The sequence below is a fragment of the Brachionichthys hirsutus genome, chromosome 24 (genome assembly GCF_040956055.1).
Source record: "Brachionichthys hirsutus isolate HB-005 chromosome 24, CSIRO-AGI_Bhir_v1, whole genome shotgun sequence".
NCBI classification, from domain to species: Eukaryota; Metazoa; Chordata; class Actinopteri; order Lophiiformes; family Brachionichthyidae; genus Brachionichthys; species Brachionichthys hirsutus.
In genome coordinates this window covers 2,795,472-2,820,367 of record NC_090920.1, presented here as the reverse complement: position 1 = coordinate 2,820,367, position 24,896 = coordinate 2,795,472, and the positions used below count along the sequence as shown (strand labels likewise).

Sequence of the window (24,896 nt, the reverse complement as noted above, 5' to 3'; positions counted from 1 at the left end):
CCAGCTGTTTCTCATAGACATTTTGACCCAAATTAATTTATCTTGGCTTGGATTTAGTTCTTTTTTGGGCGTCAAATCCAGTTTTTAATTGCAGTCTACAGTATCAGAAGACGGCCAGTAGGGGGAGCTGCAGCATCATTGTTGAATGTGAAGGCACATTTTAGAGTCCTTTGTGGACCATCATATAGCAGCAGTAGAACTATTTACCTCCACCAATGAGGTCATATGTTTGTTGATGGTTTGTTTACTTTACGTTTTATCGAAAAACTCTAAATTGATTATTTTTTTAAACCATTGCAAGATGGGAGTATCTTCTAACTTTACAAATCAAACTAACAGCAGGCTTTCCAGACATTTGTTATTTGTTTGAAGCTTCTGCTGAAAAGAAATGGGGTCACCAAGCACGATTCAAAGGGGGGGGCTGCAGTGTTGAACTCCCGCAGCAACATTGATCAGGCCGTGGGGTGTGAATGGGAGCCTGTGGCTGCGCATCGGATGCGAGAAATCCGCTGCAGCAACAAGCGCTCTGTTCGCCCTTCTGTTTGACGCCATTTGCACCCCCCACCACACACGCACGCACACACACACACACACTCCCACTTCCAGGGAACCCTCGGCGGCTCGTGGATGAATCAGTTCAGTCGCGCCCGTTTTACTCTTCGTCTCTTTTATTGCGTAAGAAAAGAGGAAGTTTCTCCGGCGGTGCTTGATTGAAGTTGTCATGCTCTGATGGGATGTATGTCGTGACGCTGCTGTTGGTGAAACGACGCCACGGCTGGAAACTCTCTCCCTGGATTTTACGCACGGGCTGCCATCAGGCAGAAACGCTCCTCCCGGATCTCTCGCCACCGGGACGGGACGAGGGCGCAGGGCGCGCTGTGGAAACGCGCCGTCTCGGCTGAACTTGAATCCTGAACGAGCTCTAAAAGTGGGTTTTCATTTGAAGCAGTTCCGTCTTTACTTGGAACAACTTTTATTGTGGCTTGATTTTCATGAAATGTGTTTTATATTCTTTAATATTTATGACATTTCCTTATCAGTTGATTTTTAAATGATTCCATTCCTTAGATTCAAACGGATGCCATCATATCGCGCCCCCCCCCCCCCCCCTCCACGCAGGTTTAAATTCTGTTCATACCGACAACCCCTTCATTTGAACCAAAAGCAGAACCCTCGTGCATGTCGCAGAGGGCGAAGTTCCTACACCAACCAGCACCCGTGAACGCATCGCTCGCTCTTTTTTCTTCTCCTTGTCACTCATATTTTCAGGAGTGTCACGATGGGGAAGGTGCTGCCGGCAATTTGTCACAATAATTTCCTATATTGTTCTTAAGTAGAGGTTGGAATGTCTGAAACCCAAACAAGCATTTCAATATGTGGGATTAACACGGCGTGACGGTGGAATATTCAATCCAATATGAATCAAACTGATCCAGAGCAGATGCAAAGTTTAAAAACTTCAGCCGGTGGGAAATGTGATCCTCAAACCCGCTGAAATGATGTTGATCCACACGGCCAGGGTGATCCTGCTAAATCAGTGCAGAGAGCATGTTTGAATGGTGTTGGAGTCCCTGAGAAACTATTCTACCTCCAGGCATGCTCCAACTCATTTTTATTGATCTGATTGATAGGTGCAACAAACAACACCAGGATACTCTGGACAAAAAATGACTCAAATGTTTTAGCCTGTTTAGTGTTGCTTATAAATGACGACGATGCCCTCGTCTACTTCCTGTTGACGGAAGTCACAGTTCGCTCTTGAGTTCCCGAGAAGATATTAAACGACTTTTTGTTCAGCGATTTGAACAGTGAGCTCGGCGTCCTTGCCGCTGCAGATGTGGAGTGAAGTGTTTTTGTGTGGCCAGTGTCAGACACATAAAAACTGTCCGTGTCTTTGCCAGGACTTCAGATGTGTCTCATGCCAACCAGAACGGCCCTTCAGTCCCGAGATGGATTCCAGAAGTCAGGACGACAGCGATGGGGGAGGACGGCACCACAACACGCCGTATGACCAAAGGAGAGCACAAGCCAACAATGTCCCGCCAGATCCTGGGCTGACCAACGGACAGCTGCCCCATCGTGGAGCGCTGCTGTCTCTGGATCGGATCAGGATAACCGGGAGCAGTAATGAGTACACGGAAGGCCCCCCGGTGGCCCAAAGGTCTCCGGCCTCTGAGCGCAGGCAACAGAAGAATGACTTGGTTACATCACCAGGGCCAAGGACCAGCGGGCAGCAGGAGACTCCGGAAGAGAGGCCAAATAATCTCCGCAATCTGCCCTCATTGACTCAGCCTGGAAGCTCAAATACTTCCCTCCCTGCCAGGGAGGGTGCGCCGCAACCCTGGAGTGCAGGCGACTCCCGGAGTAGAGACAGGACCAGCACTTCCTCTCTGAATCAGCGGCTCATCGGTAGCTCAGCAGGCAGCCACCACACAAGCCGAAGCCAGCCCAAACGTTCAGGGCTCGATGCAGACGAGCTGAAACCCCTGAACGATGATTCCAGGGCGGCGGTGCCACGGAGCGGCAGCCCGAAAACCCAACGCATGCACTCCAAATGCGAGGACTGCGCTCGGTGCCGCTGTCCGGAGTGCAGTCGACCGCAGGCGCTTCCCTCCTGCTGGGTGTGCGGCCGCCGGTGCGTGTGCTCGGCGCAAAGCACGGTGGAATACGGCACGTGCGTGTGCTGCGTCAAGGGGCTCTTCTACCACTGCTCCAGCGACGACGAGGACACGTGCGCCGACAAGCCGTTCTCGTGCACGCAGCGGTACTGCTGCATGCGTTGGACCGGTGTGTCCCTACTGTCCCTGCTCTTCCCCTGCCTCCTCTGCTACCTCCCGGCTAAAGCATGCGCCGCCGTGTGTCAGAGCTGCTACGACAGGGTCACGCGACCTGGATGTCGGTGTTGAAATGAACCCAGAGCAGAGACCTTTTTTTTTTACGGCGAGCAGATAAAATAATTCTACTAGTAGAGACACTGGAGCTGCATTATTCAGACATTATTACGTCTTTAGGTAAACCAAAATACGCGGCCCGCTTGATAAAAGGTACGAAGACGCAAGGAATGCTGAAAAACCTTCCCCTCAGGTGCCCAGATGGCTAAGCCTTTTAGTTTTTTACATTTAATAAAACGTATATGCTAATAACAGATCTGTTCCTAACTACGTAGATTAGAAAGTGCACATTAGAGATGATTTATTTTTGTACATAATAACCCCCCCACTGTGAAATGGTCGCCTTGACTCGCCAATATGTCAATCATTTATGTAAAAGTCTCAGCCCTTGTACAGTTGCCTTATCTGAAAAGTTTATTTTCTAATTCCATTATTGCTTTGTGTAAAGTTTAAAAAATCAGTATTTATTTGAAGGTTTATTATTTTATGAGATATTTATTTTTGAGGAAGCGCGTCGTCTCGTTTCCGGCCGCCCTTTTGCAACCGCCAATGTCGAGTCGACACGTAGGAGTGTCATCGCTGGATGAATAGTTCACTATGAATTAGACAAATATATTAACATTTATATATTAAACAACCTTGAAGTCTGACCGTGTTTTTCCTCTTTCATCTGTTTGTGCAAACCTTCCTGCTATCGCGGATTCGAGGAGATTTCTTCAGCCCTGACACCTGTTGACAGCATACGGACGTGTTTGCTGCTCACTATGCATTCAGCGCCATGATTGACGCCCAACGTGCGCTCACTTGTCTGTCGTTCAGCCCTGGTCTTTGACTGGCAGGGTTATCAGCTCTGACCCTTTTTCTTTTTTACAGAGGAGGTAGAAACGTAGCAGGCGAAATTAGACACAGAAGAGAGAGATGAGCTTGTGTTGAGTCTGTATTTTTCTAGATGCTGGCCTCCTTTCTTCCGCCATTGTATCAGCTGTGAATGAGGTGGGAAGGGGAGGAAGATGGGAGCACGGTTGTGAGGAAGAGCGATGGCAAAGGGTTAAAAGCAACACTTTGAATGACAAAGACTTAACAGTTTACCCCCGTATTCAGCCCGGCGTGCATTCATCCTGTTTTCAAGGGGTGGGGTCATGTTGGCTCCCCAATGCTCCTTTCACGATCTGCTCCTACTTGGTATTCCCGCAAGGAGATTGGGGGGTCAATTGGTCAGATCAAGAGCGTATTCCTGTCGGAATAAGCAGAGTGAGAAAAAAGTGTAATTTGGCTGAAATACATCGCGTCTCGGGTGGCTCTTCGATTTTTACAAGAATTTCTGGCCCGTTTTCCAAAAAGTGCATCGCTTCGCTATGCTCTGCAAAATGCTTCGAAATTGGCTCGCAGCCTTTTGGAGCTCATTTCTGGGTTATTTTTGGATTTGCTTGGTTGTCTCTGCACTTTTGAACTTTGAACTTGGATCGTCTTGGCAAAACATTTTCCACCTCCTCGAGGAAAAGTCGAACCAATCGCGGCACGCCTCATAAATAGAAATGTTGCTACTTTGGCACAATTGTGTTCAAATAATTGTGCAGGTGTTCAAACATCACGCATGCGCAAACTCACCCGATGAATGAACGGACAAAACGAGTGAAAAGCGGCGCATGAAAAGATCAAAACAAGAAATGGAGAGAGATGGCGTATTTATCCAGCAGCCCCTCTGATTTGGCAGAAGAGGAAGCGGACGGGGTGTGAACTGGGCGGGGCCCTCTTTGTTGGTTTTAGCCGCGGTGGCCCCCGGCGGATCATGGTGGCCTATTCACCCTGTTCACCAAGCCAGGAAAACAGGAAGGAAGCAAGGCCATTCTTGATGGATTCATTGTCTGTCTGTCTGATGGCCAGGCTTAAGCAGTCAAACAGCACTGAGGGTGGGAGACGGGGGGTCGGCGAGGGGCGTGCGCACGCCCCGTGAAAGCATGACGGTATGAAACCGTCGTTTCATCAACCGACGAATTGTGTATTAAGATGTGAGCATTTGAAGCGTCTTTGAGTTTTCAGAAAAGCGCTATATAAATAAAATGTGTTGTTATTATTATTATTATTTCCTTCAGCAAGTCGTGGAGAAGTCAGTTTAATGTCGACACGGCTGTAGAGAGAAGAGACAGGATGCAGCTGTGAAAGAGTCGCCGCACCTTCTGATGTTTACCATGAAAATATAGAAGTTCTCAGAAGTTGAACTTTCCTTTTCTAGCTTTCCGACGTGGGCGACGGAGACGCGGTTTCACGTCAACATTTTCCTCCTGCTGCTACAGTCTGCTCGACTGTAAAGAACAGGAAGTTAATGTCCTCCCTCCGAACTCCAAACTGGCCATCACATCAGGAGAAACGGATGCACTGGGCTGCAGCAGAAGGCTGATATGACTTTATACATCTCCTGTTCTAATCTGGACATTAGGGGAGGGATCATGGAAGAAGAAGATGCTAGCAGCATGTATCCCATTCGGCTCCATTAAAAACAGGTTTCCTCAGTCTGCGGCTCAAACTTCATGACGCGTTGGGAACATCTTGGAGGTTAAAAGATGATAATTTTTCTGGGTCTTGTGCCATTAAATGCAAAAGGCTGAACCGCCTGATATTTCCAGACACATTTGGTTTTGATTGGATTTTGGCTCGAGTTGATTATAAGGGAGGTGTTGGGAGGTCAATGTCTTCGTTTTTTAAGGGCTGTTTTGACAAAAAGTCATTTGGAAAATCAGTGATCTCTCTCAGTTTCTGGAAAAATATGGCACAATGTGGACAGAAACTGAATTTGATTCTCTTGAACTGCATTTTCTTGAACTCTACACCAAGATTGGTCAAAACCTTCATCTTTTCCTTTTCTGAGAGTTTGCTGTGTGGAAGTTTATGGAATTCTGTCCAGTTTCCCCTGGAAATTGGTTTTGGTTTTCTGTATTTATGAAATACGGCAGAAAACACACCATGTTGCAAGTGTCGAACAATCCTGCTCATGGACGTGGCTGAAAATATCATCTACTGGTGTAAGATGGTATTAGAATGGTTTTCCCGACATTCGTGTTTCCAACCCGCTCCTCTGCGTTGTAACCAGAATCTGGCAACCACAGTAAAATCGAAGGCGTTGCATCACGGCTGAAGACTTAAACATGGACTGTTTTTTACAATTCATTCCGACAACTCCGATTGTAGAAGCGTAAGGACAAGATGCCATTGGGGAAGGGCAACCTGTCCTCTTTTTTTGGAGCGCTTGATTGTGTTGGCTTGTCTTTGAATAGGGAGTTCCCTTGGAGTGCCCCCTCTGCTGGAGGTGATGGATCAGGCAGCTTTGGGAGTGCCGTTAGCCACGGGGGGTTGTTACTATTCACAGGTGCATGACGCTGACAAGCCGACGATGACAGCGAGCTGAGGTGTGTCTACCTTTGTGTGTGTCCATTATGCGCAGGACAGTGTGCTTCCTCAGCCTGAAGACAGAAATGTGTCTGTGGCTGCAGAGATTGACGACATACCCCTAACCCAAATAGCCGCTGACAAGACAGGCGGTAGAGCGAGGCTTTCTGCCAAAGTTACCCGTTCTGCAAGGAGCGCAGGTGCAATATTTCACAAGATAAAGGCTCCTCTGTTTGCAGGAAGGCTCGTTTTTCCAGACACTGACAGCTACAAAGACCTGCGTTAAAAAAATCCTGCTTCTGCTGCTTCAGATCATCACATGCTGTCGGTAATGCGTCGCTCGTACGAGCCACAGGGTGAATTATGGGAATTATTTCGGAGATTTGCCTTGTGTTTTTGTGATTATTAAACCAAACGAACAAGAGAAAGCGTTGAATCATAAAACACAAGTGTTGGTGCGTGTGCGCCCAGCAAGAGAGGAAGTTCCTGTGGTGAGACGTTCCATGGCTGAACACACACCCCATTGGAAAGAGCTCTGGAAAACTTCCTGTGGTCACCTGCGCTCAATGACCCCCAAAGAACCCGCTACCCGGTACGCTGCCTGGGCCGTGGACATGGCTGTAGCCGGGATGAATGGGCTCCTCAGAGAAACCTTCAAGAGAAGGTGGGAACGCTGTGGAGCGTTATTAGACTCTGCAATGCTTTCAATCTCTGGGGTAACAACCAATTTTTAGCATTCTCCTCTTCATCCAATCGCAACCTGTCACATCTTCCATTATCCAATCACTTACGAGGAGTTAAACTTTAAGTATGCTTCTATCTAGAAATCCACCTGACTATCACCTGTTGTATCCTACGATCGGTTTTCCCTACATCCTGTTCAATAGGAAGTCGATTTGATATCCATACGGGGTACATTAATAATCCACCCGATGTTTTTGTGTGGCCTTAAGATATAATCTGTTTACGGCGGCTTCTAGCCAAAGAGTCGTTCTTTTGTGGGCGGAAGAAAACCGTTGTGGTCGTATTTTTGTTGGCCTCCACATAATCCCCAATGTGCAAAAGAGGAATTTACAGAATCAAGGGTCAGGTCAAGCTAGGCTCCATGTTGCTGCGGCTTAAACAATCCCGTTTGTGTCTGCGGGTTTTCCGTGTGTTCCCAGGATGGGGGCCGCCCCCCAGCTCCTCTGTTTAGACGCATGCTGCCGCACAAACAGAAACACACACAGGCTGCCGTGCTTTGGGGCAACTGATTGCAGTACAGTTTTCCGCGGCTATCGACAAAGCGCCTTCTGTTCTTCAATTTGCGCCCATCCTCCACCTCCTCTTCCTCCCTTCCCTTCCCCCTCCTCCCACACATTGATTGCCCTCTCTGTCTTCATGTCAACCCCCTCCATCACGCTCCATCCCCTCTTTCCTCTGTCAGCCCCCTCCCTTTTTCCCTCCACTCCGGCCCCTGCTCTCCGGTCTCTCCACCAATTTCGGATGTAGGGCAGGGAAAAGGAAACTGGACCGAGCTCTCTATGACAGGGATCTTTTGAAGTGTCTGCATGTGGCATGTGTGTTTCATTGCAAGATGCAATGAAGGAGGAAGGATGGAAGGATTGCTTTACAGATCAGTGTGGACTTCCCTGGTGCAAGAAGACCCTGATATTCCATAGTCTGGAATAAGCCCTTGTCTCAGTTGAGGACACTTGACGCAGACACAAACTGGTCTAATGTAGCATGCTTTTCCAAAAGAAAGGCAAACAACGGGGAAGGGAAGATTGCACTACTTGATGGATCCGGGGGGAAGCAAGGAGAGATTGTAGGTCAGAATGTAAAGTTGGGATTAATTAGGGCCCATTGCTGAGCAAATGAATGCCTCGTTGTTTTCAGGGACAGACAGCGAGGGAGAACAATCTGGGCTTTGTGCTCCCAGTTCACCTCTCCGTCCCCCTTTTCTCAGTCTGAATATGCAACACAAAGAGGTGAATATTTACATCCAGAAATGTCGTGTTTCTTTCTTCATTCAGGCGCTGCATGCTAAAAACATTGTCCACTTAATCGGAAATAACAAACAAGATGAGGCTGTGGTAATTACTACTTGCACCCTAAAACGATGCCTGGCTTGTCTTGTGATGAATAGGCGTTGTCGTGACCCTGTGGGTTTGAACTGAGGGTGGAATGGGGCAGGCAGGTGGCTCTTATCTCTGGCAGTCCACGGTTTGGGGACATTTGATGCATTGTATTCCCCCCAAACACACACACACTTTAGCGAGCGTAGGCCACCTGGCTCTGAACCAACCATCTGCTGCGGAGGAGAGGCGTCTTCCCCTCTCTGCCGGTACCGCGTGATGTCTTGCTGCTGCTTGCCGGCTCACCCACAGTCACAAGTTCCACGCTTCGTCACGCAGAAGTGTCAGACTCCAGCGCTAATTGCTGCGAGTGCTGCAGTGTGACTTGTTGCGCTCGCAATATCGAACTGGACTTGTTAAAAAACACAAAGCTCGAGTATCTCTGGCTTATTTTACCATGCAGTATAGTGCTTCTCTGTTTCTCAGAGGATGAACCCGACTAACGTTGGCCCTTCCCAACCTCTTCCTCTCGAGGTGCCATGAGGTTGACTTTTATTTCCCCCCCTTATTTTGAAACTCTTGGTTGGATGATCATAATCTTAAATATGTCATTCCTGCTCCCCAGCGGATGAATCCCGATGACCTGCATCCTCTTTCAAAGCAGCTGTCAAATTAGTCCAACATTTTAGTTCCCCTTCAGCTTTACTTTAAAGCTTATTTGCAAGCTGACAGGCTAAAGTGAGATTTTTTAGATTTAGATCATTATTAGATTTACTAAACACTTCCTGCTCAGCGATCTTGTCGAGACGCTCGCGCTATCATCTTAACAAATTGAAATATTTAGCACTTTCCGAACGATGATGCAGGCCTTGATACATTTTACGTCTTTGCTCGTATTGACTCTTCTCAAGCATTCACCAGTGAATTCTGTTTATTCCTTTCCAACTAATGGAGACCTATGTATCAGTGAGACTGAGACAACCGTTCCCACCCATTGACATCGTGATAAGTGGAAAATTGGGGCTCTGAATGGAGCTGGAAAAGGTTTATCGAGTCTCTCCACCCTGAGTAATTGCAGCCTCGAAGCTGGCCGTAATTAATCTTTGAGAAAACTTGTCAAATTATTAATAGGACCCTAAAGTGATGGCCCTGAAAGGAGGTTACTGTTCAGAGGTGGAGCTAAAATCTCCTCTTGTGTGAAGAGCCTTGACACGGCTCTCCACACATAAAGGTGTTAAAGGGAGTGGATCAAACCCAAGAGCTCACACTCAGAACTAGAAATGTCATCAAGTATAAAGTGAGACGCCAGATGCAAGAGTGGATTTTGTCAAAGCACCAAACAGTCTATTCAAAACAAATCAGTTATTGTAATGGGTGCTACGATATGGACTGACGGACTGATCAATAGACATCTTTCATGATAAAATCAGCAGCAGTAATCATGACACGTTTTCTCACAATGGATTCATAGTGTCATTATAATTTGGTTCCAAACAGCGTCCGTGAAGATGAATTAGAATTACAGCGGGTGCTGCTCGCCGTTAATAACCGAGTATAACTGTAAATATCACTGAACACTACTCACGACTGTTTGCTGCAGTGCACTGATAATATACCGGCGATTTCATATCAGTCTACTGTTGTTACGGGGTCGAATAGAAGCCAATCACATGCTTGAGCACAGTTCTCCTGTTTAAATAAGGATACAAGTAGGATGAAAAGAAGAAAACAGGATTACATTTCCTGTGATGCCAAATGCTGAAATATTTTAAAACGATTCTTCAGATGTAAAACTCCAGATTGGGCAGATTAATGAATGATTCCAGTATAAACTAGAAAAGCACAGACCTCCGCCAAGCACCTCAGTCTCCCTATATTGTGATTTACACCAAAAATAATGGCCCGACATTTATTCCTTAACCATGGAAACAAAACTTTAGCAATTGGATACACATTGATATCATTATTAGTTTAGAAATTATTCACAAAAACACACTTTTAGTAATGGTGGATTCTTCTTATTTCTTCTAGGAAATGGAAGTGTACCACCATTTTTATAAAAATCTTAATATCTGCGATAGAGATCCCCATTCATTGCGTGAAATTCCATAAACATTGGTCAATAATCAAGAAAATTTAAAAGTGATCCTTAATCCAGGATCTCTTCTGGATCATCACCACAATATAGCTGTTCCTGGTAACATTCCCAACATTTCCTGGAAATGTCATCAAGATCCATTCATAAATCTTTGAGCGATGTTGCTAACAGGCAAACAGAGAGACCGACAAATAAACGGCAGCAAATGCTTATCCTCCTTGACAGCGGTAATTAGCCATTTGATGCTCAACAGCTCATTTGAGCAGATTCTGTCTTGAACTGTCTTGCTGTTGCTGGGACCGACACACAACCTGGACTCTGTGTCATGTGACTGATTTAACTGCTTCATGCCGGGTTCCGTTGCGGCCTATTATTCCATAACGAGCAAACCAGGAAGCATCGGCAAGCAAATGCCAATATTTGCTAACATTGAGCTTGTACCAGCGTGTGCACAAGTGCATCTTGTAAGTGCTGTTCCAGAGACATGGATAAATGGTGCAGAAATCAAACAAGACAAGAAAATAACACTGTCCGGGTCCAACAGCTGTTTCAAAGCAAAGAGCGGCATCGCTCAGGCGTGGTCTGTTTTGTGCTAACGATGTTAACTATCTTTAAGGATTGCTGTAAATTTCTTTTTGGCTCAGAATGGTTTAAAACTTTGGAGACAAATACTTTGTTCTTTTAAAGTCATCCCCACATTGGAGCCGGGGCACAACCTTCCCGGGTTTCACTCTTGCAGGGAATGCCCTCAACATCCATGTTTACGTTTGTGTACGTGTCGGCAGAAGTGTAGACATTATTAATAGACATTTTAAGCGTCTTTTGAAATGTCACCGTCTCATGCTTGGCATTCGACAAGAGACAGGTGTGTGTCCTGGAGCCTTCCGCTCCTAGTTTTGTGTAGCTATAAAAGACACCCCGAGGTACTGCTGTTTGCAGCGACTCCTGAATAAAGGAGGCATGTGTGCACATGCAAATGCCAGAAGCAGAACGCACGTGTTTTCCTGTTCTTCCTCAACACCATGTTTCATGGCTACGTGTGACAGAGATTGCAGAGGATTCGGCGAGCACGAGACACAAACACGGCTAGTTCTGAATGACTGATGCTTGGTCTTTGTCTTTTTGAGGTTGATGGTTGATGAGAATAAAGAAATAATGAGGGGGAATGAGATGAAAAGGAGAAGATGTCCTCAAACATTGAGAAGTGGGAAGCTCAAATGCTGTGTTAAAGAAGTCTTTTCAAAAACTTTGAAAAGTAAGAAGAGACGATGATGAAATCCTTATACAATATAGTTGACCAAAAAAAATTACATTTAAAAGACTAAATATATTTTTTTTAGAAAATAACAACTTAACCAAAATCTCTTCCTTTTTCTTCATGGAAAAAAGGAGAACAATTCTTATCGACTCTTGTCTTCATTGGATGCAGCATTTTATTTCAGTGCTACAGTAGATTAATTCATTATATTTTGTATGTTCTCTGGACCTGGAATCTTCTTACTTTCCTGGATCCAACAGTTACGTTGGCTCCGGACTAACAGAATGCTAACGCTCTCTCCAATTTGTTGCCGGGCACTAAAACACGAAGCGGCCTCTCGCTTCAGTTGGTTTCACGTGCGGCCTCGCATACTCTTGTCAGTAGCCAGGCACCTGAGGCCCTTAGACATGCTTTTGACAGAGATTTTCAGCACACCTCCCTGGCTGCCTTTCCCTCCCTACATGCAGACTACTTTATTGACCTCAAAGGGAAATGCAGGCACACGCTCACTAATAGGCTGCTCAAAGTTGCAGTTACAAGCACAGATAGTACCTTTACCTGTTGTACAAGTTTTATGTTTATGTTTTCTGGTTTGAATAGTAACAGAGTTTACTTTGGGATGAGACTCGGCTCTGACGAGACACCACCTGGTCCAAAACTTTGAGCTGGCAAGCCGGAAGGGTTGGGAGCATTCAGAATCAAGACAAAGTTTTCTCAAGAGGAGGCCATATTGGGGCCAGGGGCTGGGAGCACTCACCCATTATGTGAATAGGCTCTGTGATTATGTTGGATCCACTTTCTTTCTTCCCCCTTTTTAGGGCTCCAATTTTGGTTTCAGGGTCCAGTCATCACTAAAATGTTAATATCAGTGATACGTTTGCACCATCTTGAAGCAGCCTTTGCAGTGTTTACTGCACCAACGAGGCCTTAACTCATGCAGCCCAACCACCAGGAAATTAAACTAACCTTCTCCAAACAATCTGTCATCATCCAGGTGTAAACTGAAGGCTCTCTTCTTTTTCAATTCCTGCATCAATATGTTCCGGTCTGAAAATGTGTGCAGGCATCCCTTTCATCACGACCACAAATACATTCCAAGAGGCTATATAACATTGAGATGCCAAATTTCACATGCCAAATACATTGTTACCCCACATGGTTACCTTAAAAGTGGCGTGAAGCCAACACAGGTTTGGAAAGCAAAACGCTAGAGGTAAGATCCAGCGTTTAACGTCACACCTAATAAAAAGCTGGTGTATAATTTACACAGCAAGGGAGGAGCAACACCGGATTTATATCGCATGTCTTTCTTTCTGCAGAGAAATCTTGTTCACTTGGCTTAAATGAAATTGCCAGAAGATGTCGCTGTGTTTACAGGACCTTGAAGATCACAGGACCCTTTCTCTACCTTTCCTGCAAGGCAGTTGAATGGTAAAATCTGCACTGGGGCCAAAGCGCAATGTAGAACAAAGGGTTAAGGTGAGTTGAACCTGTGCCTCCCTGTAGTAAAACCCTGCCAAGTCATAAAAAATGGACGTTATGATGCGCTGCTACATGCATACCAACTGAGTAACAACATTTCACAGTATTCTTGCTCTTTTACTTATGAAATTGTCACTGTAAATTTCGTTGTCACATTTTATTTTAGCTAATCTTTTTATGTACCTTTTCGTGGGAGAATGGCTGGGGATTATCACGAATAAGCAGAGACGTGTACAAGACGATCTGCGTTGAGAAGTGTTGGCCCAGATAAGAGAGCTGCTCATGAAGGGCCTTACTAGAAACCCGATAACCGACGTATGGCGCCACCTGGTGGCCATCATGAATGATGATGATGAATATTTTTATTAGATAGAATGTTAGAGTACAAGTACAGTCAAACAGTAGCATGTATTACATTACAAATACAGTCAAACATCCTGTCTAAGAGGAGCATTTCTAAAAAGCCATTGCGGTCTTGTTTCAGTTGAAAGTCCTTCGTACATAAATCGACATTTAACAATACCAATAAAATTGTAATATTAAATTACACCACAGATGCAAAATAACAATATATTAAAAAGACACATAATATGTACAACGTAGGTGGACAAAAAAAAGGGGGTGGGGGGGGGGGGATTGATCCGGAGAGAGTCGTGATGACTATCTCCGTTTCTGCCCCCCTGAAAGGTGAATTTTTAGGGGCGTTTTGAAGGAGGCCAAAGAGGTGCATGTTTTGAGGCAGGAGTCAAACAGTTCCACCCTTAGGGGGCAGTATTGTAAAAAGATGATTTACCCATGTTAGTCCTGTAGGAGGGGGTAATCAGGTTGTTGTTTGAGCTCCCTCTAGTGTTGTGGCTGTGGGTGTCACTAAATCTCTGGAGGTGTTTCTTCAGGTATGCAGGGATTGAGGGGACTGAGGGCAGAGCTGCATTGACTATTTTAAATGCCAATCCCATTTTGAGCTGTTTAACCCTGTCTTCTACCCTGAGCCATTTTAGGCTAGCAAAATGTCCAGGAATAAGGTGGGTCATGGGCCCCAGATTGAGGAGTAGCCGAATCAGTTTGTTTTGGGAGGTTTGGAGCCTGGTTTTCAGGGACACTTTGATGTTGGAATACCAGGAGGTGCTAGCATAGTCAAAGAGGGGCTGAACGAGGGCTCCAGCAAGAGTCCGGAGAGCACTTTTGTTGACAAAAGCAGACATTCTGCCCAAAAATCTTGTTCTCTGATTGACTTTTTTGATCACCTTAGTTGCCATAATAGCCCAAATAGGTAATCTCTTCTTTGCTGGAGATTACTGTATTATCGACTGTGACCTTGAAATCATCAACATTTATCTCACGTAGAGAGTGTTTAGACCCAAAAAGAATAGATTCTGTTTTTCCTAGATGTAGTGACAGTTTATCGGTAAGCCAAGTACGGATTCTGGTGACCTCAGAGCTGAGAGCCTCCTCAACCTGCACTTTGTCCTCTCCCGAAATCAGGAGTGCTGAGTCATCAGCAAACAGGAACAATTTGCAGTTACAGGCAACACTCATGTCGTTAATGTATAGGAGGAACAGTAACGGCCCTAGAATGCTGCCTTGAGGAACCCCAAAGCTCACCGGGAGGGACGAGGACAAGGTTCCGTTTATGTCCACCATTTGTTCTCGTCCCTCAAGGTACGATTTCATCAAGTTTATTGATGTGCTATCAAAACCGATTGCCTTTAGTTTATTCAATATAATTGAATGGTTAATGGTGTCAATACAAGCAGCACCAATGGAACAAGATCCCAACCAGCTTTAAAATTACACTTTTTTTGTGTGTGCAGTAATTCATTGCTTATTGTTTAAAATTTTAGTTATATTTCTGGGGTTGTGTTGTACTTTCAGTTTTGGCTTTCACGTGCGGCTTGTAAAACAAGTAAGGTTGACCTATGGAGCATCTGATGTTAATTTTTATAATATCAGTAACATATTTGTGCTAATTGCACAGTACAGCTGAGGCTGATCCTCCCACCTCTATCCTCAGGTCATTTCTTTCTTGAAGTGAAGGCCATAGGGGACGTTATAACAGACAGGGGGAGATGGAGCCAGTTGAAGGATGACTTCACACTGACGGTCTCATAGCAACAGCAGGGATTGAGCCTAAGGATGGACTGGATGGAAGCAGACAACAAAGGTACACGACTCCTCCCTCATCATGGAAGTGATCGAGCGAGCGCTGAAATCAATAATTGCAAAAACAACATTTATCAGGCAGGATTCAGAAGTTTATTGGTATTTTTGCAAGATTTCATTTATATATTTAGTTCCAGTCAACAATGAATGCATAAAAACTGTTTCAGAGGGTATTACAAGGATTATGAAGAACAAGTAAAGAAACACAAAATAGAGAGGATGGCTGCCGTCTCATTTCTTTTTTTTCTTCATTTAGAAAGCTTTATACGAGATGAATCCCAACCGGTTCAGGTAAATCATGCAGCGGAGCTTTAATTTATTAATGATATTCATATTGCTGAAAGAGGCTTTAGTCGGATATGAACCAGTCAATAAAACAAAAGCATAATTGAAGCGGACACAGTTCAGGCTAAAAGCAATGAAACGAGACAATAATAATATCAATAAAAGTGCAAAGGGCAAATGATCCATTTGGGATGTTTAAGAAATCCAGTTAAAAACTCACATGGTTAACATTTCTTTACCTGCCACACCAAGTCGAAGATTCACAAATGATACTGTTCATAAATTTCTCAAAGTGCAAATATAATGAATTGGCATTAGCTGATATTTACATTTCATTTTCTGGATGGCAAAAATCATTTTCAAAAAAGCATGTTTTCTCTTTGTCTAGTCTGGCTCCAGCGTGTCCTGATTTCATCGCCGTCTTTGTTCTCATTTAGTCACCTGATCAAAAAGGAATTTGCCCTTCCAAAATGTGCCGCATCGCCCAAAGCTTTTCTCCAGAGAGATCTTGTGACGGGCATCATGCGAGACATGCAGAACCTCACATCAGAATCGCATTTGCTTTATCCATAAATGAACAACCAAACCTGAGGTCAGGATGTAACGGGAGGCTCTCCTGTGACTGGACTGTAGCCTTTAAAACACAGATTTATCCTGCAGCCCCCGAAGCTCACCTATTATTCTACTTAATGTATTCTGGCAATCAATGAGGATCTGTGATGACCCAAATATTTACAAAGGTGTGGTTAAAAGAACGTTTTGCTAGTAAGGAAGGCTTATTCATCAATTTAGAATAAACCAGGTATAAATCTCGCCCGTGATTTATGAATGTGTTTTTACTGCATAGATCCAAGCCAGCAAAACAATTATCATCCAGAGGCAAAGAAAGTGAAGATCTTATGTGCATATGTATCCTTTTCTGATTTTTTAAATGACACACACTTAATAAATACCAACTAGACACTTCATAAGCTAAGGCTTCATCCAAGCTCCCCTCCATCGTAAGGGCTGAATTTAACATTTTTACGAGTCGTTTTCCGTCCTGTCAGGGATCTTGCATCACAGTAAACTAAATCTGAAGTTGCGTTTGGTACAAAACCACTCAACACATGAGGGTTTGTGATATGTAAACTGACGATGGAGGTGATGTTTGCGGATGAGGGTGTATAAATGCTACGTCACATGTGTAAGGTAAGACTTTCGAAAAATACCCTGAACAGAAAGTGTGGGATGGCTTAAACTGTCACGTCACCGCTCAGACATACAAACGGAATCGCAAAGTCAGACAATCGAGGCAGATTTGGGAGGAATTCTGATATCAAGCGCTCGGACTGGATCGCCACTTGCAACAATTATCTATTTTGGCAATGCTGTCAATCAAATCTCCGCTGAAAACAGCAGATGAGCAAAAGTAAGCGCCGTTTATCGGCACAAATCGTTTCATTTATCATTTCTGCCACTCTTAAATTATCGGATTGCTGGTTTCACAAAGAGCTGCTTCATATCTAAGGTCAAAAACGCCCTCCTCTTTGACAGACGTCACACGGTCATAAAAGCAGAAGAGGAAATCAAAAGGAGAACGAAAAGCAGAGCCGATGCAAAGGAAGAGACATGATCACCAAAGAGTTTTGATTCCGGCTCGGATCAGAAGTCGTTCCTTCCCATCTCCTCTCTTCCTCCGCCGTCAGGTCATTAGAGGGGGGCGGAATGGAGCTCACATTGGAAAGGAATGGCGTGAAAACCTGAGGGGGATTTAAACAGTCAGCGCAAAACAGCAAAGACTGACTTCCTTTTAGAGAATTCCTACCTACCTTCTTAGTAGAGAAAAAAGAGGCGTGTTCTATGAGAGGTGGCCATGTTCTCGGACATGTTGCGGACTTTAAGGTAGTTAACGAATCCCCTAAAGAAGAGCAGGAGGCCTGAGGAGGAAGGGGATGAGTCGCTTCACAGCTAGAGGCTAAAGGGCATTGAAAGAGTAAACGGGGAGATCTATACACTCACCGAGCAACAGGAAGATCCACCAGAGCCAGTACTGACCATTAAAGTAGCCGGTGAAGTAGTCGGAGAACTGGACATGAGAGGGAATCAGTAGTTAAATATTTACTGGCTTTAACGGTAGTAAAAAATAAAACAAGTACCAGAGACCCTGAACGCACCCTGACGATAAGAATCCATTTGATGAGGGAAAGGCCGAAGCCGCAGATAGCTCCGTAGCGTCCCGCGATGGTGTTGGTCAGACAGAAGGACAAGCAGAACCCGATCCAGTTGAACAGGAAGGCCACTAGACGCGAGACCAAACGACGACTTATACCGCTGGAATGACCCTTCATGATTTAGAAATGCTCCAACTGCTAAAAGGAGGGAGACTCACTGAAAAAGGCCAGCATGAAGATCCCGTCGTTCCCGACTCGGAGCTGATCGGCCTCACTGAAATCGTCTCTGGGGGGGAATTCATCATCCTGGTGTGCATACAGGCAAAAACAACATGGATGGAACCTGCTACCCCCGGCAGGGGTGCGTGTCTGTTATTACCCGTGGCATCACATCCAGAGTGGAGGCGGCCATGGCAGCCGCTTTGGCCTTCTCTGCTTCATCATATGTGGGCAGCGAGGTGGCGACACTGTAGGGTGGAGGTACAGGGAAATCGCCACTGACATTAGCGTCTGTGGCGTAAGGAGGAAACAACTCGGTTAGCAATGAATGTGGTAAAGCCGCGAGTCGTGGAAATCAGCTTTGACGTTCTCCTCCACGTACCAGGTAATGCAGCGGCTGCACCCAGGTCGATGCAGGCGTAAGGAGGCGGAGGTGCGTCCGCTTCCCCCTGAGGCTGCGATCCTGACGCCTCCCCTGCGGCTGGCGGAGGCCCGGCCTGGGCCAGACCCACATCCTGGCCCGAGGCGGAGGTGCAGGGCTGCTGCCGCTCGCTGGCGGAGGCCTCGGAGGAGTCGTCCTCGTTGTGCAGCTGGAGGAGAGGAAGATCACTTATTTCTCTATCTCTAGAACACAGCGCTAAGCCACCGGTAATGCAAAGCCAACACTGAGCCCACACTCACAGATTAATTCACGGACGCCTCAGAATTATACTCATGCCGCTGCGGCTCCTTCTGCGACCTCCATTAAGGTGCCGTTGAGAAAGTGAACGCGATGTCAGATACCTTCATTAACAGGCTGTGAAAAAGGCCACCCTCGGACACATCGTGCTGCTCAGATAATAAGGTCAGACAAGACATTTCTGAACTTCAATGAGTGAGGGATGAGAAGTTTTCACCTCTAAACAGGACGTTAACAACAATCATAAAAGGGAAGGAACATGGAACGCCTGCTGCGTTGTCATCACTGCCAATGTTCTTGTTGGCTAAATTTCTATCCTAAAATAAGATGCTAAGTCACGCGAGTGTTGGCGAACAATGCTCAGCTAACAGCCATCAGTCACGGGCAGGTTTTCCTCATACTTTGAATGACTGGCTCTTTCCTCCGGTTAGACGTGCCAGACTCACCAGGGTTGCAGATATTGACGAGCCCGTTGTCTGCGGAACGTTAGCGCAGAAGCGCATCTTAATTACTCGACTGACGACGACGCTCGCTCCGTCTCACGCCGTCACTCTTTGTAATAAAATAGTCTCCCCCAGAGGAGAGCTCATCGCACTACTTTGCAGGGTCAAAGTACAAAGAGGGGAATGAATGAGCGGCTGACAACTGGATCAGGATCAAGGACAGAAGCATGCGATTGTGTAATACCATAAGGATAACTAAACAAAAGCCTCGCCTTGGGTCCAAAATATACCCAAAACACAGTCGCGCTTCAGGCACCAGTAATGCTGACTGTACTCGGATCAAGGTCAAACTTCGATTTGCTTTGGCTCACACAGAATCAGCAGGTTCACCAGGCCCTGAGCCAGAATCAAACGATCGTAGACATTATTTAGATTTAAAATGCACTTTAGGAACGGAGAGGACGTGCCCCCAAGTTTAACCCCTTTATAAACAAAAAGATGCGTTTTAAAATGTTCCTTTTTTTCTCTCTGTTTATATTTCTTTTGACTCGGTGATAATGAGATACCAGAACTCAACTCAGACATTATCGGTTAGTAACATTAGTTCACTAATGGCCTTGCTAACTAATGGCGATCTCATGCCAACTACTAGCTTTTGAAACTATATATAATTAAGCCACATTGAATAACAAGGATCTGTTAGCCTCTCAACGGCCGAATTATCTGGCTTTTTAACACCAGACAAAAGTACCCAAGTAGAGCTTGTCAAATATGAAACGGTGTTTATGAGTATTCATTTTCAACGACCACAAATTATTGGCAGACATGCTAATGTTAGCCCAGCCAATGCGGAAGTACTCGATAAGAGGCTAAATGCCAAAAAGAAGCTATTCGAGTGAATTTCATAAACATTTAAAGTAAGATACAACGTAAGTAGTGACTAGGAGAGAAGTGAAGGGAGGTGATTTTGTGAAACACCCTTTAAATAAGCGGAGCCGGAGTACGAAGGCCTTGTTTTCCGTGACGTAGAGGCCAAACTACCAGGCCGTGTTTCGACATCTGTTCACTCACCACTTGGTATCGGCTAGCTGGATCCATCCCGACGAAATTCTGCTGGCAAGCAAAGCCAGTCGACGAAACACGGCGAAAATCTAGATTGTTGTTCCAGACAGGATAGGATACGGTAAAAGCGACGCAATGAACGGGGAAGAAATGGCTGCGATCTCGGGAACCCTGGCTTGTTAGCTAACGTCAAACTGCGTCTCAGGATTTGCACTTCCGATCAAGACTATCAAAATAAAATGTTTTGAAAGACGACGCTTCCGATTAAGAAAAAACACAGCAATAACCAGTTGAGTATTAATAACCCATAGAATATGGGAGCTTGGAAAACAAAGAAAAATGAAGGTCCTAAACTCAAAAGAAAGATAACTTTGGAGAACACTGGACTGCAATGTTTCACATGTAACTGCTACAATTGCAGGAATAAAGTTTCCGTCCAAACGTCATGGCATCAGTTTCAAAAAGTTGGAATTCACATACATTACAGGTTGCATACAGATTTGATTGATTTTTAAATTATTTCAACAGTAAATTCAGAAAAGTCCACGCCGTTCACGCTTTTGTTCTGATGCTTCCCCTTGCCAAGAAATAAACCTAGGAATGCCATAAAAGTTCTTCTTTTCTCTCCCACTGCAATTGTGACTGTTTTAAATAGCACGGACTCGGCTTTATCACTGGATGAGCGATCAACAACTCTGAGTGTGTAAACACAGCCTAGTATTGCCACCCACAATGCATTGTGGGATATTGAGAAAAGGACAAACCCATTTATTGTTGCTTTTTGACATATTTAGTAATGAACCAAGGCCTGTTGTGCCATCTTGATTAATCCAACTCCTGTGGTAGAGTTCCCTCTTACCCTAACACACACGCACACACGCTCACATACACCCACAGACTAGAGCCTCTTTCTGGCACTCTCTCTCCCTCTAGCTAGTTTTTGTGTCCAGTGTTGGAGTTAAGTAATAATAAGCTCGTTACATTTTGAGGGAATATGTTATTTATGTGTTTTACCCTCGAGGGTATTGCAATTGAGTCTGTCTGTCTGTCTGTCCGTTTGTCTGTCCGCACGCATAACTCAAAAACTAGTAACCCAATCGACTTGAAATTTTTACACAAGCAAGGTTCTGTCCGTGGCTCGGTCCTCCCCGAGAATGGCGTTGATCCGGATCTGGATCCAGATTCTAGAAATTTTTAAAGGATTCTTTAACATTGCGAGATAGGGCACTTTTTTACATTTTTCTTAATTTCTTCAAAACATATGGCGGTATGGATCTGAAAAAAAATCACTCATCAGTACTCCTTAAAGGTCTATGACCATGACTAATTTCGGCCGGATCCGGATCACAATCCGGCTCTGAGAGCAAATTTTCATTCTAAAATCTGCATTTTTCAGGAGTCCATCCTGACCTCAATTTTGGAGCTAGCGACTTCAGATTTGGTGTGCACACTCATAGTTCATTCTAGTTTCATATACGTTACAGTTGTAGTTGTGTCTTGTCCCATTCCGGAGAAGCAAGCTAGCGCAGGTTTGGCCCCTCTGATCCGGAAGCCCTGTTTACTGTCTCACAAGATCCAATAGTCTATTGGAGGCGGGGTCTGCAATCTCTGATTGTCTCTTGTTGGAAATATATTTCCACTCACTGGATCGGTTCGCAGCAGAGTGTGAAGCGGCTGGGATCAGGATTAGCACCTCTAAATCTGAGGCTATGGTTCTCAGCAGGAAAGTGATGGATTGCATACTCCGGGTAGGGAATGACTCCTTACCTCAAGTGAAGGAGTTCAAGTACTTTGGGGTCTTGTTCACGAGTGAGGGGACAGTGGAGCGTAAGATTGGCCGGCGAGTCAGAGCAGTGGGTGCGTTATTGCAGTCGCTTTACCGCATCGTTGTGACAAAAAGAGAGCTGAGCCGAAGTCAAATCTCTCAATCTACCGGTCAATCTTCTTTCCTACTCTCACCTATGGTCATGAGGGATGGGTCATGACCGAAAGAACTAGATTTCGGGTACAAGCGGGGGGGGGGGGGGGGTATTTCGTTACCTAATGCATCAGTTTAATTTACACTTTTCGCTGCTCTAGTTGAAGAAGGTAGAGGACTTCAGGTACCTAGGGTCAACAGTGCAGAGTGATGGAGAATGTGTTTGGAACATTTCCGGTGTTATTCCAGAAACAGCCACAGGAGGGCGAACGCGGCCGCTTCAGTGAGCGTCTGAAGCTGACAAAAAGCATAAATATGCACACAAATAAATGTCTTAACAACTTGTAACTTGGCACACTTATAGATGACGTATGTGGCTGGAACTGACGTGACGGAAAGGTGGGTGTGACTAAGAATGACGACGTGATGGACGTGTAAAGGTTTAATTTCGTCATATCTCAGGAACGGAAGGTCGTACAGAGGCGGGGGTTGGACCGGCGTGTTCAGCATAGCCGAATTACGGTGGGTAGACCCACTTCTCAAGTCTCTACAACGTACGGTTAACGCGATATTTTGATTTCAAATGTTTGGAACATTTCCGGTGTTATTCCAGAAACAGCCACAGGAGGGCGAATGCGGCCGCTTCAGTGAGCGTCTGAAGCTGACAAAAAGCATAAATATGCACACAAATAAATGTCTTAACAACTTGTAACTTGGCACACTTATAGATGACGTATGTGGCTGGAACTGACGTGACGGGAAGGTGGGTGTGACTAAGAATGACGACGTGATGGACGTGTAAAGGTTTAATTTCGTCATATCTCAGGAACGGAAGGTCGTACAGAGGCGGGGTTTGGACCGGCGTGTTCAGCATAGCCGAATTATGGTGGGTAGACCCACTTGTCAAGTCTCTACAACGTACGGTTCACGCGATATTTCGGTTTCAAATGTTTGGAACATTACTGGTGTTATTCCAGAAACGGCCATTAAAGCGCCACGCTATAGCACCACACCGTAATCCGGAGGAGGTACTGCACGCTGTACTCATTAAAGCGCCACGTTATAGCGCCACACCGTGGTCCGGAGGTGGTACTGCACACTAATCATTAAAGCGCCACGTTATAGCGCCACACCGTGGTCCGGAAGTGGTACTGCACGCTAATCATTAAAGCGCCACGTTATAGCGCCCACCGTGGGCCGGAGGTGGTACTGCACACTAATCATCAAAGCGCCACGTTATAGCGCCACAGTGTGGTCCGGGGGTGGTACTGCACACTAATCTGAGGCGCCGACGTGCCACGGCGGCGTTAGCAGCGCGTTCAGGCTAAGCGGGAACGCCGCCGCCACCGTGATTCGTTAACGCGTCACCAACGCACGCCGCGAGAGTGACCGTCTTGTTTTTTTTCCAGCTTCACGAGCTCGCTGGGCGTCGGCTACCTGATGGTGTGCGGCGGAAGCTACCCCAACGTGTTGGCCTTCTGCTTCCTGGACGAGCTCCAGAAGCCGCGGCTCAAGAAAGGTTGGGAAACACTGCGCTAGACTAACACTTTTATTTTGAAACTTTCAGCGGAAGTTCCATCATTGTCATTGTGACTTCCGCTATTTAACGCCGGGCATTAGTGACGTCAGAAGAGTGTCTTGCACCGGACCGCACGGCCAGGTTTGGCATTTTCTAGCGTCGGAAGCGCTTAAAATGAGATAAGAGCAGTTAAAGGAGACCAAACGAATCCGAAGGCCTTGAAAAGGTAAAATGGATTTCCCGATTTATGACGTTTTAACCGATTCACGCGCAATATAATATGCTAACGGTAGCTAGGCGCAGCTAGCTCGAGCAGCTTTTGTATTTTCTCCAAATCCCTTTTTTCTGTTTTGTTCTCACGCCGATCCTAAATACCGCTCGTTTTCTGTGAGTGTCCCTTTGTTTCATGTCACATAAAAAAGACCGATGTGAGAAAGTAATAAGGCCAAAAAAAAAAAGGAACTCCTGTTCGTCAAATGACGATGAATTAACTTGTAGGAATGTTTATGGGATTCTGAGCCGCGAGAGAAATTAGACACCCTCAGGTGAGCTCTTTTGTTGAGCTGCACCCAGGTGTGGCTGGGGGGGGTAATGAAATGCAGTTTAGCATCTAACCGGAAGTGCAATTACGAGACGAGTATTCAGGTTAAAAAGATTTTACACTTGTTACGTACACGGATTTGGTGTTAGGCAGATTCTACAATAATAATATACGGTGTCTTAATCCTCCTCCTCTGTTCAGAGATGGTTTCTCCAGAAATGGCTTCTTTAACTCCTCTTTAAGCGTGCGTGTGTGTGTGTGTGTGTGTGTGTGTGTGTGTGTGTGTGTGTGTGTGCGCGCGCGCGTGCGTGCGTGGAGCAAATGGCACAAACAACTTTCAGGTGACTTCAACCTTCCTCGGCTGGAGGCCCAGAACTCTTTTTGTCGTTGTTTTTGTCATTAGATGTTATTCTGTCTCTCTCACAGTCCTCGAAAATGCTGAGTCGACCTCTGACCCTGAAGGACAGCGATGGCAGGCGGCAGGGCTTGGGGGCGGCGACGGCGACGCGGCATCCAGCTCGGCCTTCGGCTGATGATGAGGCCGATGGCGGCGCGTCTGAAACGGGTTCGTTTTGATGGATGGAAAGTCCGTTTGAGAACTTCTGTTTCCACGCAGACCAGCTGAGCGAGGGAACTCGCTGCCTTTTTGTTGTCCTTCAGGAGTTTTGTCTCCGCCTGTGTCTCCTTGGAGCGTCTCCTCCGCAGCTTCCTCTCCTCACTCTCTTGTCTCCTCTCCTCATGAGTCAC

General features: G+C 45.7%; 2 protein-coding genes across 2 annotated transcripts; one reads left to right on the top strand and one right to left on the bottom strand.

Annotated features, from left to right (window-relative positions):
• The first annotated feature begins 1,949 nt into the window (after positions 1–1,949).
• spry2 (sprouty RTK signaling antagonist 2) lies at positions 1,950–2,906 on the top strand. The gene has a single exon (XM_068756508.1). It carries the CDS (start codon positions 1,950–1,952, stop codon positions 2,904–2,906), a length of 957 nt encoding a protein of 318 aa, XP_068612609.1.
• Positions 2,907–15,406: 12,500 nt separating this feature from the next.
• Positions 15,407–20,331, bottom strand: ndfip2 (Nedd4 family interacting protein 2). Its single transcript, XM_068756254.1, has 8 exons — positions 20,181–20,331; positions 18,370–18,577; positions 18,148–18,278; positions 17,987–18,074; positions 17,772–17,896; positions 17,617–17,683; positions 17,427–17,534; positions 15,407–17,357 (listed from the first exon to the last, which is right to left on the bottom strand). The coding sequence occupies exons 1-7, from the start codon at positions 20,205–20,207 to the stop codon at positions 17,431–17,433; spliced, it is 750 nt and encodes a 249-aa protein (XP_068612355.1). The 5' UTR covers positions 20,208–20,331; the 3' UTR covers positions 15,407–17,357; positions 17,427–17,430.
• Between the last annotated feature and the right edge of the window lie 4,565 nt (positions 20,332–24,896).